General features: G+C 47.0%; 1 protein-coding gene across 2 annotated transcripts; it reads left to right on the forward strand.

The window, feature by feature from the left end:
* The first annotated feature begins 477 nt into the window (after positions 1-477).
* On the forward strand, positions 478-13,046 carry TMEM170A (transmembrane protein 170A). Of its 2 annotated transcripts, none has more exons than XM_054048769.1 (3): positions 478-653; positions 5,826-5,927; positions 8,663-13,046. In XM_054048769.1, exons 1-3 carry the CDS (start codon positions 545-547, stop codon positions 8,791-8,793), a joined length of 342 nt encoding a protein of 113 aa, XP_053904744.1. In that variant the 5' UTR covers positions 478-544; the 3' UTR covers positions 8,794-13,046. The 2 variants fall into 2 exon arrangements, with proteins under 2 accessions (XP_053904744.1, XP_053904743.1); XM_054048768.1 differs by having other exon boundaries at positions 480-653; positions 5,826-5,996.
* Positions 13,047-18,711: the final 5,665 nt, after the last annotated feature.

Genomic DNA, 18,711 nt, shown 5'->3' on the forward strand with positions numbered 1-18,711 from the left:
GGGGTGGCCAGGCCTTGGGCTGAGAGGCGCGGTGAGCCCGGGCCCCCCGCGGCAGCTATAGGCTCACGTCTGCAGTGGAGGGAGGCGCCGGTCAAAGCTAGAGGAGCCGCGGGGGGCAGGTCTGCGGACGGTGCCTACAGCCTGAGGCCCCACGTGGACGATCGGTTCTGTATCGCCCGCTACGGTCCTAGTGCCGCCCGCTCCTCCCGGCAGCACTCCCCGAGCACGGAGCAGCTTCCGACGCACAGAGAAAGGCGGCTCGAGCCGGGGGCGCGGCGCCCTCCTCCCGCAGGGGGCGCATTTGCGAGAGTGGCGGGGCAGGGCGGGAGGCACGTCCGAGCGGCGTCCCGCCCCTCTAGGCACAGTGGGGTGATGGGCGGAGGCCCTTGTCTGTCATGGTGAGAGCCGGGACCCGAGGAGCAAGCCGCGGTGCGATTGGAGCACAGAGCCGTCTGTTCCGCGGGGCGGGGTGACGGGTGCCGGGAGGCGATAGGCAAGCTCAGGTGCGGCGCCGAGGCTGCTGCGTGCCTTTAATGGCGGCGGCATGGAAAGTGGCGAGCCGGGCGGGCTCCTGCAGCAGATATTGAGCCTGCGTCTAGTACCGCGGGTGGGCAACGGCACCCTGTACACCACCCCGCTGGTCAGCTTCCCAGGTACCGGCCCGGCCCCGCCCCTTTCCGGGTCCCCCTTCGCCCAACCCCTCGGGGACCCCGGCCCCCCTCCCGGTCCCATGCTCCGGTCCCCCGCCCCGTCTTGCGGGACCCCGATCACGTCTATTCTCCGGTCCCGTCCTTCGGGACCCCAATCCCGCCCTATTTTCCAGCCGCCGCAGTTCCCGCCCCCATCCCTTCTCCGGACATGCCCCTCCGCGCTCCCGCTACACCCACATCCGCCGCAGACCCAGCCCTTCTCCTCCGGGGCCGATTCCCCCCCAGGATGGACCTGCCCCCATCCGCCCAGGACCGCCCACGGGCACGTTCCCCTCTTCATCAGTCTGGATGCTCTGGTCACATTCTCTCCTCTTTACTCTTTGTCTGAACTAAGCAGTCCCTGGCTCTGGAATCACTCCTGGCCTTTCAGAGTTTTCATTGCATGACTCTAAGCCCCCGCTGCAGTCTGCTCTTTAAGAAAGGATGACCAGAACTGAGCAAATGTAATTGAGTTGGTGCTGAAATCATCTGCCAGAGCCTGCCCCTAGAGCTCCTACCCTTGCGATCACTGATTAGGTGATGGCCACACTGGGAATCTTTTGTAAAAATGTCCTGTAGGTAGGTAGGTAAGGTTAGAGAATAGAGTTGTGGTGTCTCTCCTGGAAAGAAGCTCATCAAATGGTTTTGCATTGCCCCTAGATTCAAGCCAAAGCCTGCCAGGCCTTCAGCAAGTTCTGAAACATGGTAAATGCTTGGGAAGCAGGTGTGAGAAATGGTGACTAAGCATTCTTAGTGATAGTAATAGGTCAAGGGCCAGGGAATGCTCAGATGCAATCAGGCAGTGACTCCGACCTTTAAAATCAATTTGCTTGATTGTGTCCTATATGCACCAGCCACCAAAATCATGCTTCCATTTTAAAACCGGTAAGTAAACAGGGCCGGCTCCATGCACCAGCGCAGCCAAAGACCCGGACGTGCCGCCCCATCCCATGGGCTGCTATTGGAGCAGCCCATGGGATGGGGCGGCACGTCCGGGTTTTTGGCTGCAATTCGGCGGCGGGTCCCTCAGTCCCTCTCGGAGGGAAGGACCAGCCGCTGAATTGCCACCGAAGAATGAAGTGGCGTGATAGAGCTGCCGCCGATCGCGGCTTTTTTTTATTTTTATTTTTTTTCTCTTCGCTGCTTGGGGTGGCAAAAAAGCTGGAGCCGGCCCTGTAAGTAAAAACTGTTCCCTCCCTCCCCCAGGCAAAATGAATGTAGGTACCAATGGGGTCACTTGAATCAAAGGCTATTAGCCAGGATGGGCAGAGATGGTGTCCCCTAGCCTCTGTTTGCCAGAAGCTGGGAGTGGGGGGATGGGAAAGGGGATAAATCACTTGATGATTACCTGTTCTGTTCATTCCCTCTGGGGCACCTGGCATTGGCCACTGTCGGAAGACAGAATACTTAGCAAGATGGACCTTTTGTCTGGCCCAGTATGGCCATTCTTATGTTCTTAATCCCCTTTTTTATTGGTCCCCTGTATGGATGGATATCTTTGGCAGTACAGTTGCTTCTCCAGCTTTCATGACATTTGACACCCCATATAGTGAATGGCATTTAAAATAGAGGGACTAGTTTACAGTATGAGCAAAAACGGGCTGCAGGCTTACAGTATACATACAATATCACATCTGATGCATGCAGTCTTTGTATAGTTTGGAGGTCTGGAGCGAAGCCTTTTCTGATTATTACAGTACAGTATTGCTAGTTGAAGCAAGTGTAAAAAGGGGCTGCTCTTTGGTTAGTTGTTGAGAGGCTGGATGCAAGGGTGGCTTTGCTTGCATTAAAAACTACTAGTCATCTCATTCCAGGTTTGGTATCGCTTCAGGCACAAATGCAGGTTGTGTTTTACTGAACTTCCTTTCGTTCCAGAGAACAGTGAGACGGAATTCAATTTTGTTTACTCAGTAGGAAGGCTTTTCTAACAGCGATCTCATTGGGAAATTTAAAAAAAGAGTCCTTGGCTATTTCTCTCACTTCTACACTTGAGACCTCGTTCACTGCAGTATTTAAGCTGCTTTTTTGCTGTGAATTTTTACTTTGAATCTCAAGATTCAAAGATCAGAAGGGACCATTGGGATCCTCTAACCTCCTGTGTAACACAGGCCAGAGAACACTCCCAAAATAATTCCTAGAGCAGATTTTTTTTAGAAGAACATTGAATTCTTAAATCAAGACTACATATTATTTTGAGTGCAGAATATAGAAGTGGCAAGCTTGTTTGATTAGTAAACAAAACAAGGAGTTACAGATAATGCATTTTGTTTGGACCAACTCTATTAAAATAGGTAAGCTGTTGAGACTCCAACTGCATTAAATAATGGAAAATGTAACAAGCAATAGATGCATAGCTGTAGTGTCAAATTCAATTCAGAGGTACAATTAATAACTTTTTTTGAGGGAGAGTTAATTAATTTGTAGAGCTTTTGTTATTTTAAAAAGATTAAGCAAGCCTTGAAAGTGCACATCCATAAAGAGCTTGGTATTATAATACAATAATATGTAATAAGACAAAGGAGAAGTACAGCAGGAGTTACTGTAAACATCCTTAGAAATTAGGAACAACAGTGGTTCTCAAAGATCATCATGTTTAGTCCTCTGGCAGAGCTATCAGGACTCCAGTCCCCACACTCTCAAAACAAACAAAAAAAAGTTTCCAGAATCTGTGGTATTAACACTTGTCACATTACAAGACTTAAAATTCCTTGCTTGGTTAACCTGAAATAACTTCTGCAGAAGTAGTACAGGAGTCTTTGTCAGCAAGCTTACAGGTTGAGTTCTGCTTCATCATGGTAAGAAAAACTCAATCAGTTTTTCTGCCATCTTAATTTAACTGCTTCCTAATGATGCTAGAATCCAGGGTATCCTCCTGGAGAGAGAACTGCTTCTGAAGTACTACACTTACACAAGAGTAAAAAATTGCCTTCTGTTTCTAGGCATCCCTATTGCTCAGGTTCAAAGGCAGCTGATCTCTAAAAGAACAGGTGCAGAGCAGTAGTAGTCAAAGGATCAAAACAAATTGCAAGTAATAGCATAGATTTCTTTATTATTGTACTATGCTGTTTGACTTAAGGATGTGATTTTCAAACAGCCCTTTAGTGCTAGAAATCCAGGCGGTTAACAAATTTTCCAGCAGAAATCGAGCACATAAATAACACAGGATATTTATGCCATAGCACTTGGGTTTTTTTTCCTCTCAGGGTCAGTACTAGAATTTTTTAAAAATATTCAAATAAGATTTTAAGGGTGCCCTAGCACCAAAACTTGCTTCCATGTTGACTGTCTGGGTGAATCCATCTCATATTTAGTCAGTTTACAAATAAAACTGTTCCTTAATTGCCAGTCCTGCAAACTCAGCTGGGGATATGCAGGTCAAGATGGCTGCTATCATCGCTAGGGCCCTACCAAATTCATAGTCCATTTTGGTCAATTTCATGGTCATAGGATTTAAAAAATCATAAATTTCATGATTTCAGCTATTTAAATTTGAAATTTCACAGTGGGGTCCTGACACAAAAAGGGAGGGGGGGGGCGGATCACAAGGTTATTGTAGGAGATGTTGCAGTACTGCTACCCTTACTTCTGTGCTGCTGTTGGCGGCGGCACTGCCTTCAGAGCTGGGCAGCTGGAGAGCGGTGGCTGCTGGCCGGGAGCCCAGCTCTGAAGGCAGAGCCGCCACCAGCAGCGGCACAGAAGTAAGGATGGCCTTGTATGGTATTGCCACCTTTACTTCTGCGCTGCTGCCTGCAGAGCTGGGCCCTCAGTCAGCAGCCGCCATTCTCCGACCACCTAGCTCTGAATGCAGCAGCACATAAGAATGGGTGACATGGTATGGTATTGCTATCCTTACTTCTGTGCTGCTGCTGGCAAGGCACTGCCTTCAGAGCTGGGTGCCTGGCCAACACCCGCTGCTCTCCGGTTGCCCAGCTCTGAAGGCAGCGCAGAAATAAGGGTGGCAGTACTGTGAGCCCCCTAAAATAACCCTGTAACCCCCCTGTAATAACCCTGTAACCCCTTTTGGGTCAGGGACCCCAATTTGAGAAATGCTGGTCTTCCCCATGAAATCTGTATAGTATAGGGTAAAAGCACACACAAGACCAGATCTCTCAGTCTGTGGCATGTTTTTCATGGCTGTGAATTTTGTTGGGCCCTAATCATCACCAATAACAAAAGTGACAGATCACATCCTGCCTGCAAGGGTACCTGTATAGCCCTTGTCCTGAATGGGGTTGCATGAGTATAAAAGAGGGAAGAATTTGGCCCTGCAGTTGTTCCACTCTGCACCAGCCAGCGTAGAATCCAGCTGTAGTTGTGTTGACTCATTGGAGTAAAAAGCAGTCAATCATGTTATTGTCACAAAATTGAGCAAGTCTGACTCTATACTGTGAGGAGCAATTTTCCTGACTAAGGAGGTGCTGCCATTCTTATTCAGTGTCACTTTCAAGCTAGATCATGGGGTTCAACGCATAGTCGTATCCCTTGGCCATGCCAAAGAAATTCTCTCCTGATCTCTTCCTTACCTTCCCCCATCCCCACTAAGAAGGCTCATTTTGTGACAGCGATACGGACCAGTACAGTATTCTGTCTAGTTACTGCTTTTTCAGGTTCTTATTCCAAAATATTTTGGTGTTACTTTGATCTCCCTGCAGCATTAAATAAGTTTTGGTAGCATGAAGAGATTCAGAGAATTGTGCCTGTATCTTGGCTCCTATAATAAAGAAATGATCAGATTATAGATGCTCAAGGCATTATTACAGGGCTGTTTACACTTGTGATGCATTGTAGTTTTGGAATTGATGAAACTTTCAAATTGTTCTGAAGTTAGGGCAGGCGTTTGTAATGGCTGAATGTTGTCTTAGCATTGCTATCCCCAGTACAGAACAAACTTCTGTAGCTGCCCGTAGTGAGGTCACAGCTTAGTCCCTTACATCATGGACACCCTTAGGGTACATGGTCTATATCTTGTTTCCTCTTAAACTCTTTAGAGCAGGAACTTTGTCATCCTGCGTGTTTGTACAGCACCTAGCACAGTGGGAGCCCAATTCTGATAGGAGCCTTTGGTAGCTGCTCTTGTGTTCAGGTAGACGGTGAAGTGTCCTGTCTGCGTCAACCTCCTTTTTCCTTGCCTTGCAGAAATGTGGTATGGTGTATTCCTGTGGGCGCTGGTGTCCTCTCTCTCTTTCCACATTCCTGCGGGATTACTGGCGCTCTTCACCCTCAGACATCACAAATATGGTAGGTTCATGTCTGTAAGCATCCTGTTGATGGGCATCGTGGGACCAATTTCTGCTGGAATCTTAACAAGTATGTTAGACATTCCAAAGTACTCGTTTGACTGATGGGTGTCTCTTAGTGAGAGTTCACTTCAGAAGCTTGCTGAACTGGGATGCTATTTCTTCCCCATGGGAAAGGAGCTAACATCTCAAAGTAAGGATCCTGTTCCATGTGTTTTAATCATAGAATATCAGGGTTGGAAGGGACCTCAGGAGGTCATCTAGTCCAACCCCCTGCTCAAAGCAGGACCAACCCCAACTAAATCATCCCAGCCAGAGCTTTGTCAAGCCTGATCTTAAAAACCTCTAAGGAAGGAGATTCCACCACCTCCCTAGTTAACCCATTCCAGTGCTTCACCACCCTCCTAGTGAAAAAGTTTTTCCTAATATCCAACCTAAACCTCCCCCACTGCAACTTGAGACCATTGTTCCTTGTTCTGTCATCAGGTACCACTGAGAACAGTCTAGATCCATCCTCTTTGGATCCCCCTTTCAGGTAGTTGAAAGCAGCTATCAAATCCCCCCTCATTCTTCTCTTCTGCAAACTAAACAATCTGTAGCAGGGCATGGGATTCTTCTGTCCTAAGTGCAGGACTCTGCACTTGTCCTTGTTGAACCTCATCAGATTTCTTTTGGCCCAATCCTCTAATTTGTCTAGGTCCCTCTGTATCCTATCCCTACCCTCCAGCATATCTACATCTCCTCCCAGTTTAGTGTCATCTGCAAACTTGCTGAGGGTGCAGTCCACGCCATCCTCCAGATTAATGAAGATATTGAACCAAACCTGCTGCAGGACCAACCCTTGGGGCACTCTGCTTGATACCGGCTGCCAACTAGACATGGAGCCATTGATCACTACCCATGGAGCCCGACAATATAGCCAGCTTTCTAAACACCTTATAGTCCATTCATCCAGCCCACACTTCTTTAACTTGCTGGAAAGCGTACTGTGGGAGACTGTATCAAAAGCTTTGCTAAAGTCCAGGAATAACACATCCACTGCTTTCCCCTCATCCACAGAGCCAGTTATCTCCTCATAGAAGGCAATTAGGTTAGTCAGGCATGACTTGCCCTTGGTGAATCCATGCTGACTGTTCCTGATCACTTTCCTCTTCTCTAAGTGCATCAGAATTGATTCCTTGAGGACCTGCTCCATGATTTTTCCAGGGACTGAGGTGAAGCTGACTGGCCTGTAGTTCCCTGGATCCTCCTCCTTCCCTTTTTTAAAGATGGGCACTACATTAGCTTTTTTCCAGTCATCTGGGACCTCCCCGCTCTGATCGCCATGAGTTTCCAAAGATAATGGCCAATGGCGCTTCAATCACATCCGCTAACTCCTTTAGCACCCTCGGATGCAGCACACCTGGCCCCATGTACTTGTGCTTGTCCAGATTTTCTAAATAGTCCTGAACCACCTCTTTCTCCACAGAGGGCTGGCCACCTCAACCCCATGCTGTGCTGCCCAGTGCAGTAGTCTGGGAGCTGACCTTGTCCGTGAAGACAAAGGCAAAAAAAGCATTGAGTACATTAGCTTTTTCCACATCCTCTGTCACTAGGTTGCCTCCCTCATTCAGTAAGGGGCCCACACTTTCCTTGACTTTCTTCTTGTTGCCAACTTACCTGAAGAAACCCTTCTTGTTACTCTTAACATCTCTTGCTAGCTGCAACTCCAAGTGTGATTTGGCCTTCCTGATTTCACTCCTGCATGCCTGAGCGATATTTTTATACTCCTCCCTGGTCAATTGTCCAATCTTCCACTTCCTTAATGGTCTCTTTCTCTAGTGCCTTCCACTGAGGATTTCAAAACAGGCTCAAATGGAGCACAATTAACATTGAGCTGGATGATAAATGTGGAATCTAACTGTGGCACGTCTAGTCACTTTCAGACTTGAAATATATTTAAAATATTTTACAGTGATCTGTATGTTTGCCTGAAACTGAACAAAAGATTCTGAGTTATGGGCACAAAAGATCCTGGTCTACAGAGTCTCACATCGCATTGAATAAACAGTTCATCTAAAGAAGCCCCATACAATACGCCATTCAATGAGGCATTAGCAAGATTTTATTCCTTCCCCATTCTACTTCTGGACTGTGCTTGGTATTGCATTGCAATGTATGTGTAATGTGCTATTGCTGTCCTTCTCAGGATCCAGTTCAACATTCTCTCTCTGTCTGCCATACTCCCACCTTGTACTGGGAGTATATGTCTGTCTCAGATATAATGCTATTCCATAGTTAAAACTACATTAAAAGAACGCTGATGTGTCTCGCCAAGTGTACTGTGCTGTTGTAGGCATTAATGAAGTGAAGAGTTGGAAAGAATCACTCTCTTTATTCAGCAGTTAAGACTAGTCTTCATTTCAACATTTTTTTTTTTCTCCAACTACTTAGTTTTTAAAATGTACTTCAAGTGTTTGGTTTAAACAAATGTCTGGTTAATGACTGGAGACTTTACAAAGACCAGGCAAGATTTTGTTTATATTGCTTTTTATAAGCACAGTTATTTGCTAGCATATTTTCTTTTATTTAGATGTAAAACTCCAATGTATTCAGTGGTTTGCACATCTAAATAACCCAAACTGAACATACAAAAATAGACCAGACTGTGAGATTGGCCCTTGCTGTCCATTGTGGTGTATAACTTAGTTTCTATTTCAAACTTGCCATAGCACATTAACGCTCTTTTCTTATCAGGTGCAGCTATTGCTGGAGTTTACAGAGCTGCTGCAAAACAAATGATCCCCTTTGAAGCACTTACTCTAGGTGTGGGGCAGACATTCTGTGTGATGGTGGTTTCCTTCTCACGGATTTTAGCGACTCTGTAGCATTCCAGCAGAGACTTGAGGCTGAAGATCAAATCGGGAGGGGAGAAGATTTTGACTGCGTGGCAGAGGTAGTCCATGAATGTGGCAATTTTTCAATCTCTGGGCAGAAAACAGCATGAGACGAAGATCCTGGACGTACCTGGAAGGTGTTATGTCTTTGGTTTTCTAAAGGCCTGGTTCCATCGCTGATTTGGTAGCAGAATAATTTAAACTAGGAAAGAGATCTAATCTGAGGGGTTATATGCTCCCAATGAAGTTCCTCAACACAAAGTTAGTTTGTTTATACTTGGCTTCTGTAAAGTACAAAAGCAGGCACAGTAAAAAGGCTTGTCTTGATTTTCTTGTAGTACAGCTGTGTACACGCTTCCCTGGAAAATAAGGGGTTAAATATTTCACAGATGCTACTGCAAGCGTTCTCTTCCAACCAGAATATACTGTTTGATCAGTCTTCAGTCTGTTGTAGACTTGGTTGAAATTGAAGCTAATTTATTAACATTTATTTTGTTACACTTTGGTAACATTAAGTGCCAAGGTTTTTTTGGGGGGGGAGGAGTCATAGGATGGGGTGGGGGGGTTCGTAGCATTTAGTATAATGTTGAAAACAATGAACTGTTGTAGCAACAGAAAGAATCCACAATGTGACATAGAGAGGTTCTGCTGTAGAAATGTTACTACTGAATGACGTGGCAGGTGCAGAGTGTAGGGAATGCTTTGACCTCTCGCTACTTTACACTTTGTGATTGAACCTTTTTAAAACACTTTTTAAAGATATATTAATTGGCCTTTCTAGCCCCCCTCTTTCTAATGCTAAGTGTTGGGCTTAGTGGGGGGAGCAGCAAAAGGAAACTTCATTTTAGATACTTGGAAATGGAAATTGGTGCCAGATTGCATTCCCATTCATTGCTGAAGCAGGAGAATTATTGTATGTTATGGGGTCACTATTGATAACATCCTATTACAGTGAAACTTATCAGCCATCATATACTTCTGCTAAGGGGGAAAATGGTGGTGAATGTCCACTACCACAGCAACAAGTAGTTGGAAATCACGTGTGTATCCCTCTTGATCTCCAAGCCTTGAAAAAGCCTGACTTTGATTAAGCTTTTGTTAGTTCTCCCTTTAAGTACCTAACATGTTTACAATGGCATGATGGTAATTCAAGTCTTAATTTGATGTTGTAATAATCAGAGGTCCAGAGATTTAGACTTCTGCACGTGGCTTCCATGACTGCACAGTTGCAGTCACAGCATGTGCCAGCTGTGTGTCTTAACGGGCCACTTGCACATGCCACTATGGTACCTGCAAGCACAGACTGTGCACATCCTCCGTTCTAAATATCTGGGCCTAACCGTCTCTGAGATATCTCCAGGGATTGGATGCCTCCTTGGGGATCCCAGAAAGTGCCGTGGGGATTTGCCCTTTCTTCAGCGACTAGTACTGCCAGGAAACATGATCTCTTCTGTTGTTGTTGTTGTTGTTTTTTAAGAAAAGGATTTTAAACTCCTTTCTCTCTCTGCCCTGTTGACAGAAACACTTGTGCAGTAAGGGCCCTTGTACAGCCACGTGCTTTCTGTGGGGCTGGTGTATCCCTGGTTCTCTAGAGCCTGGGGATTAACCCTAAGCATTCCTTTAAGGCTATGTAGCCATCTGCAGCTTCCCCACTGTTTGTCATGGTGCCAAGGGCAAAGTATTTGCATTTCCAGATCAATTAATGGAGTCCTTCGGCTTGCTACAAGGGAAGCATCAGATGTGCCCATTAGTAGAGCATCCGCTACTCAGGAGACACTTTTAAAAGTGGTTTGTTTGCTTTTTTTACTGAACTTGGTTTTAATTATTTTATTAACAAACCAGGCAAACCAGATTGCCTATTACATCTAAATTCCTGCTTCCTTTTACAGTAACACCCATCACTTCCTCTGAACCGAGTGCCATCTACCATAAACAGTCAGAAGAGAGGTAGTGCACTTGTCGCAGCATAAAGAAAATAGTCTCATGTTGCCCATCATCAGTTACCTGGAGAGGCAGTTTATTGTGATGCCTTCCTAGAATCTGTCTAAACTAGACCAGTCAGCATTAGTAAAAAAAAAAAATACAAGCTGTGGTGTAATCTTGAGAGAGGCTTTCATGTGAATGCCTAATCTTGAGGTGGCAAAGGTTCAAATTTTATGTAACTGCTGTTGTAACATGCTGAACACCAAGTAACTTGTACTAAACACTGGGACTTCTAAATGTATCCTATGTGTGTTATGCTGCATGCACAGGGCTGTCATTATTATCCTTGTATCCCTCTCTCCTGGTGGCTCGGGCTTGGATTATCTTGGCCACCTCAGACTTCTTCCCAAGAGTCTGAAATGAGCTATGTAAAAGTCACCTTATATCCTGTCCTCTTTCCCACTTATCTCCAATATCTGCACACCATAGCCCATGTCCTAAACACAGCTTGCTTGCACGGATGACCCTGAATTTTGTTGGGTACAAAATTCCTTTGTCTATAAAGGCTTGTGCCACGGGGCTTGGGTCAGGTAAACTCGATATCTTAGAATCTTTTCTTTATGGGGGCCACTAGAAACAGGCGTTCCAGACATCTGCAGTGCTCCCTGTGCCTGTGTTCCCACTCCCGTGTTTGGATTCTCAAGAGCAAGGATCATGCCCTATGGGAGAGTTTAACAGAAAAGGCTTAATGATATCTTGACACGAAAGAGCAAAGAATCTGCAGGTCTCACACGAGGACAATCCAGGGGGATAAATGAAGCTGGAGAGCAGGTGCTCTCATCTAAACAGCCAGTTTTGTTGAACCAACAGTCGCCCAATCTAGAGGGTTGGAGAGGAAACTTTGTCCTTCTGCTGACTCTTCCTGTAGGGATGTGAAGGAAGCAGGGCTGGGAGGCGGGAGCTGGTGCCAAAAAGTTCTAAAAGATCTCTCGGCTCACAGGTAGCGCACTGCTGCTTTCCATTGCCACTCACTAGCAGAGTGCTTTTGACCGTTAATTGCTGTGGTTTGGACTTGAATGAAACAAACTCAGAATTATGAGCTGAAACAAACATGAGGATAAAATGGCTTAGAGCAACTGGAAGACGTAGAAGCTGTTCTATTTTCTACCTATTTAATTTCCTTAACTACCATTTATCTGCTTATCTTGAAGAATGTGAATATGCATCTTCAGTAGGTGTTGAGTATTGAATGATTTGTTATCTGTAGTGTTTATCTGAATTTGTCCAGGTCCAGTGAATTTTTCAACGGTCTTGTAAAGGTGACCAGCCTTATCAAATACTGAGTCCCGTGGGCAAGGCTGTTCATATTGTTTTGGTGATAGGGGAAACTTCATAGTGCTCTGCTATCTTCAGTGTTCTCCGGTCTTATTCTCCACCCTCTGTTGAAATGCAGAAGGCTACAGGGGAGACATCCTTCTCTCTCCTTTCCCACGCAATAAACCTAACCCAAAAGGAGCTCTTGTGAGCTGATATAACAAATAATTATTAAAAGCAATGTCTGTCTTCCACCCCCACCATCAAATGTGCTTGCTCAGTTCCTTAATGACCTTTCAAACTTAATTAAGCAAGTATAAGAAGCTCACAGTTAATCTTCAGTTGGTATGAATGGATGTAGTGTCATTGAAATAAATAGGGCTATGCTAGTTTACAAAAACTGAGGATCTGGCCCTCAGCCTGTACATAAAAATATTTACCAGGGGGCAGGGAGGGACTGAATCTTAAGAGCCAGTGAAGACACTGTAATAACAGTTCGTGCCTAGAAGGTAGCTCTTTGTCACCAACTTTTTAATCGAAGATCTGTGCAGCTGTTGCATGGGGCTGTTAAAATGACCCAGACTTGTTTTGGTGCAGTGCAATTCCTACTGCATCATGGGGCAAAATGACCAAAACTAGCAAAGAACTTGTAGAAAAATGTGAAAGCACAGGTGCTGTTGACTGACTGACGAAGGTGCATTTCACCCTAGGCCAGAGGGTCTAATCAAAGGCTTAAGTGAAGCAAAGAGCCTGGCAAGAGGCCTTCTGCACTGGAGTCATTTTATGCCTGGAGCAGAGGTTCATGGTCCTGCTGTTCATATGTGTGCACGTACTGTGTGCTGGTTTGAATCAAATCAGCCTCCCTGTGTATCTCACTCACTGCTACAGCCAATATGAACAAATCTTTGTATAACAGAAAACAATGTAAAAGTAAATTCTATTTTTCTACTGACACTTCTAATGCTGGTGTTGCTGTTTACCAATAAACTCTAATGATTGCTGTGAAACAGACCTGTATACATCCTCTTTTTGGAGTGGTGGGAGGGTGGATAGTGATGCCTCACATTCAACTGTTTCCTGTTCCTTTGTTTTAGTGAGCTAATAGAGATAGAGAATTAGGTGAATTTCCAATTTGTTCTATATGGAAATCCACACTATCTAGCCTGTGCCTGGAGTCTGTTGTTTCAGTAAGCTCAGCTGGATTGTGCACACTTAATTTACTGTCTATAACTGCTATTGTAAGCCTTTGCTTTTCAGCAGAGGCTCTCCAAATGCTAAACAAGGGTCAGGCAGCATTAGGGGGAAAACTGAGACTAAGCGATATGCCCAAGGGCCCACCAGCTCAGTGGCAGCTGTCTCCCCTCTAATTACTAGGCAATAATTTCCTTTAAAGAAATGTCCTCCTTGTGTCCTGAACCCATAACCCAAAAGGCTTCATTGCAGGACTGAGGAGAGAGACTCAGTAACAGCGCTAGTTCAGGCAGAGATATTTATTCATGAGATGCAGACGGGTGCTGGAGTGTCCTGTGTACACTGCTGGTGAAATCATTCCTGTAGGCCAGGCTCTCACCATGGCACATTTCTTCCTGTCCAGTCCACTACAATCCCATGGTGTTTCTCAGAGAGGATGGAGAGCACCTTCAGAATCCCCTGCATGCTGTCCTCCACCGTCAGCTCTGCCTGCAGCATGCACATGAAAGGGGGAGAATGAAACTCCACTTGTGTTTGAAGCACCCGCCCCAGGGAAGTGGGCTCCTGGCTAAGGTGGCAGCTGGCCCACACCTTCCTGTGCCCGCTGCTTCCTTCTGGGATCATAGCTAGCAAATCCAGGCTGTTGCTGGGGGGCCAATAGTTGCCTTTCTGGAAGCACAGATCTTGTAAACCTGTGTGGGGGTGGGGTGGAAATACGGACTGGAGGAGAAGCTACAGCAGCTGCTGGACCTCCCAAAGTTGGAAGCAGATAAAGTTCTCATGGGCAGGTAGAGGCACAAATAAGAACAGGAACTAAAGGGGGGAGAAATATTGGAGGGGGGGACAAAAGGACCTGGGGACACAGATGAGGCAGGACGGGGGATGCAGGTGGAGCATATGGGACCCAAGGTCATAGGTGAGATGCAGACAGACACTGGAAGATGGGGAGAAAATTGACTGGAAAGGGAGGAAGATTTAACCCCATCATATTTCCAGAAAACACAAACCACATCCTCAGTTATTCACCATCCATCTGCAAGAATGTGGGTTGCAACGGGGGGGGAAATCACAATGGTCTTGTGCCTTGATGATCCTGGGGCCTACTAGCGAAGTGACTACAAATGCAGGTTTTACTAGGACGCTCCCAGCCTTCACAGTGTCCTGCAGCCCTGCAAATGTCTGAGGACTCCAGAAATGTCCTGGCTTCTCACTTCATTGGTCAAACCCTGTTTATTTTACAACTACACAATGTTTGTTCAAAGTGGGTGAGTCTGCAAGTGCAAACAGGGCAGTGGGTGCAGTGGCTGGAGTGCAGAGAAAAGCCAAATGAGCACAGATGTTATCAGTGCAATTCATTTGCTCCAAGTGAATGTGAGCAGAGCATGGCCAGGGGATTTGATTTGGATGATCCTAAAGGTCTGAGTCTGGCTAGCTTTTCCCACTAGCAAACTTGTCTCAGTAGCAGCAGCAAAGCAAAGCGCCACTCTGGTTTGAGAAATGGAAAGAGATAGCAATGAATGATTTGTGTCGTGCTTCTGGTGCCTGGATGCCTATATGAACCTTGGGCTAAATTCTCTTCTTTGCTACACAAGTGCCACTCCATTAACGTCATGGGGGTGGCACAGGTGTAACTAAGGCAAGATCAGGTCCCTTTGACTTAGAACAGAGATGAGTGAAATTCTAGATCTCTTCAGCTGCTTTTCTTCCCTGGAAACTAAAGTAGAAGCTACAAATTCTCAGCTGAAGTCCTGGGTCGGCACCTGGGTCACCAACATTGGTCCCACAATGTTGATTTTATACACGGCCAACATATCTGCAGCAGTTGCTGACTCCAGAGTGCTCTCTGGCATAACGCCAGCATTTATTTATCAGCAAATTCAGGCCAGATCCTCCCAGATGGGCCTCAGCTTTCTCTGCAGCAGCCTGGATGCTCGTGGGGTCTGTAGCTTCTGGAGAGAATGATGATGGGATTTATTATGAGCATGGGTTGGTTCCATTCCTGATACTGTGTGAAATAAATATGGCCGAGGTTACGGTGGTTTGTGTTGAGGAGAGAGAGATGTCATCCCTTACCAGCCGAGCTCTCGGGAGATACTTGTAGAGATGTGGCTGGTTCCTTCAAGCTATCAATATATCCCATACAAAAAACTGCATACAGAGTTAATTAGGTTACAAAGTCAAGCCCTCAAATTTAAGATTTGCAGTTTTATAATTGTCTGCACAACCTTAATTTTGTTCCCTTGCCCATCCAACTGTGCACTGAAGGAGGCATGCAGCCCATGGGAAAAATAGTATGTGGTCATGTAATTAAGAACTGTATCATGATGCAGTAGGTTGCACAAGCAATCTTAATTCTGGCATCTCCTAACTTTTGGGTGCTTGATTTTGCAATCTAATTAACATTCTTTTAATGTAGTTTTTTAATCTCATTTCCTAGGGGGTTTTTAGAGAATGAAAAAGCTAAAAAGAAACTCTTATTTGCACCTGTAACCACCCCACTTCATACATCATGAATACAGCTTTGAATTGTGAATCCTTCAACACAGACTTCTAACACTTGTCTACAAAACTACATACATTTGCTAGCAATAGGAGAAGGTTGTTATACTGGAAGGGGATGAGTTGGTGTCATCACATTCATAGAATATAGAAGGGACCTCAGGAGGTCATCTAGTCCAACCCCCTGCTCCAAGCAGGACCAACCCCAACTAAATCGTCCCAGCCAGGGCTTTGTCAAGCCTGACCATAAAAACCTCTAAGGAAGAAGATTCCACCACCTCCCTAGGTAACCCATTCCAGTGCTTCACCACCCTTCTAGTGAATTTTTTTTCCCTAATATCCAACCTAAATCTCCCCCACTGCAACTTGAGACCATTGCTCCTTGTTCTGTCAAATGGTAATACTGAGAACAGTGTAGCTTCATCCTCTTTGGAACCCCCCTTCAGATAATTGAAAGCAGCTATCAAATCCCCCCTCATTCTTCTCTTTTGCAGACTGAACAATCCAAGTTCCCTCAGCCTCTCCTCATAAATCATGTGCTCCAGCCCCCTAATCATTTTTGTTGTCCTCCACTTGGCTCTTTCTAATTTTTCCACATCCTTCTGGAAAAATTGGAAAGAGTCCAATGGAGGGCAACAAAAATACAGGGAAGCCTGGTTTGCTCCCCCCCCCACGCCCCTCAAAAAAATCAGGGGCTCTTGCCACATGTGGTGTCCCCAGAGTGGGAGCTGCGCTGGTGCTATGTATCAGATCAGAGGAATGGTCAGACAGGGAGCCCAGCTGGCTCCCTCCTATCCCCGCCCCACCTCGCCCTGCTACAGCAGCTCAGGCATCTCCTGGTCATTTGGCTGTGAGCCCCCACAGAGGCAGGCCCTAGGCGAAACTTCCACCTTGCGCCCCCAGCCCTGCGGCAGCTCCCCTCCACCCTGAGCCCCCCCCCCGCGGCACTTCCCCTCTTGCCCTGAGGCACCCCCCTGTGGCAGCCCCCACCCCCTGGCATGGGAATCTGTGCGGCAGCTCTGACCCGGGGAACCCCTGGGCTGTCGGCGGCGCGCTGACCCAGGGGTTCCCCTGGGCTGTCGGCGGCGCGCTGACCCGGGGGTTCCCCAGGGCTGTCGGTGGCGGCTCAGACTCCCTCTCCCTCCCAGCGCAGCGGCCACTGTAAAAAAAAAAAAAAAAAATTGGGGGCACCGCCTTTTGGTGCCCCCAAATCTTGGGGCAACCGCCTCGTTGGCCTAAATGGTAGCACCAGCCCTGCACAGAGGGGAGATTGGGGGGCTGACTCTTAGGAGGGAATCCCACCCCCGAATGCCCTGGCTGATAGCCACAAGACGTGAGTGGAAGCTTTGACTCAGGGGCAGGGCGGGCTCTAGGTTTTTTGCCACCCCAAGCAAAAAAATGTTTGGCTGCCCCCAACCCCAGCCCTAGTCTACCCCCCCGCAACCCTCTGCCACCCCAGCCCTGGGCTCTCCCCCTCCGCCACCTGCCCCAGCCCTAGGCTCTCCCCTCCCACCCGCACCCCCTGCTGCCCCAACTCTGGGCACCTCCCTTTCCCCCCACCAGTGCCCCCCCACCCACACACACCCTGCCACCCCAGCCCTGGGCTCTCCCCCCTCCACCCGCACCCCCTGCTGCCCCAGCCCTGGGCTCCCCTGCTCTGAGCAGGGGGTTGGACTAGATGACCTCCTGAGGTCCCTTCCAACCCTGATATTCTATGATTCTCCCCTGCCAACTGCACCCTCCTTCCGCCCCACTCCTGGGTCACTGGTAACTCGCTCCCAGGGCAGGCCATTCAGCAGGAATTTTGGATGTTCACAGAACACAGACAGGATTGGTTCCCATATGGTTACAGAACTGCAGTAAAGTGGAACAATTTTCAGCTTGTGTGATTGGAGGCTATCTGGATGCATATTATAAGACTGTCCTCCATAAATGAGGAAAAGTTGAGGTGCCTTTATTATTCTTTTGGTCCACTCTTTCTTTCTATGGGGAATTTGCCAATGCAATATCACTGTCTTCCTTTTAAACAAATAAAAAAGGCAATGGCTGTTGAAAATAGCAATTCCAGTCCTAATAACCACTGGGAAGCATTTCTTGCTCAATTTTATCCTACTTTTTCTACAGCAAGTTACAGTGGATCAGTATATTTGATTTGGGAGAAATGAAGTAACAGCTGCCCAAATTGAGCTTGAGCACTCCTGAATTTTGAGGTGTTCAAATCTGGAAGGCAGGTGCTAGATTCCCTTTCTGAATATTAGCTATATCTGGAAAGGAGAAGTCAATTTCTGCTTCCATGGCTCAGAAGTGGAAATCCTCCTACGTGCCTGGTACTGTATCTAAAGCTGCCCAGGTCCAGAGCCTCCCCTCCCTTACTTTTCATTTTAAATTCTAGTGGGATCCATGAACCTCCCTTGCTAGGCTTCAGATAGAGAGGGGCACTGCCCCTTTAGTCCACCCAATTCTTTCTTTGGGGGCTGCCAGGTGAGGTCACAGCAGTATCCCTAATCCAGGCTGGGGATGTCTTCTGAAGGGGATATCTGGGGCAAAGCCTTCTACTCCTTGGGCATACTTGTTCCCCATTCACAGTGCCACCCTGTTCTAGCAGTGAGCTCTCCATTCACAGCAAGCTGCAGCACGGCTCAGTTACCTCACTCCCTCCCCCTCCCTTTCCTGTTGTAGCAGCCAAGGGAATGCTGGGAAATGTAGTTCTTTCCCTGCTCCAGGGCTAGCTCTATAGGCAGGGAGCTAACCAAGGAACTACAGCTCCCAAGGCCCCCTGTTGGTTCTCCGCTCCCATGCTGGCTCCCTGTGCCCCTGCAAATGAGCTGCCCCAAGCACCTGCTTGCTTTGCTGGTGCCTAGAGGATTCCAGGAGTCAGACTGGGGCTGGGACCTGCTCCTAATGGGCAGTTCTTTCCAGGAACTACAGTCAGCTGTGTCCCCTTGATCAGCAGAAGGGGGAAGCAGAGAACATGCCCTGGGC

The sequence above is a fragment of the Malaclemys terrapin genome, chromosome 14, assembly GCF_027887155.1.
Source record: "Malaclemys terrapin pileata isolate rMalTer1 chromosome 14, rMalTer1.hap1, whole genome shotgun sequence".
Taxonomy (NCBI): Eukaryota; Metazoa; Chordata; order Testudines; family Emydidae; genus Malaclemys; species Malaclemys terrapin.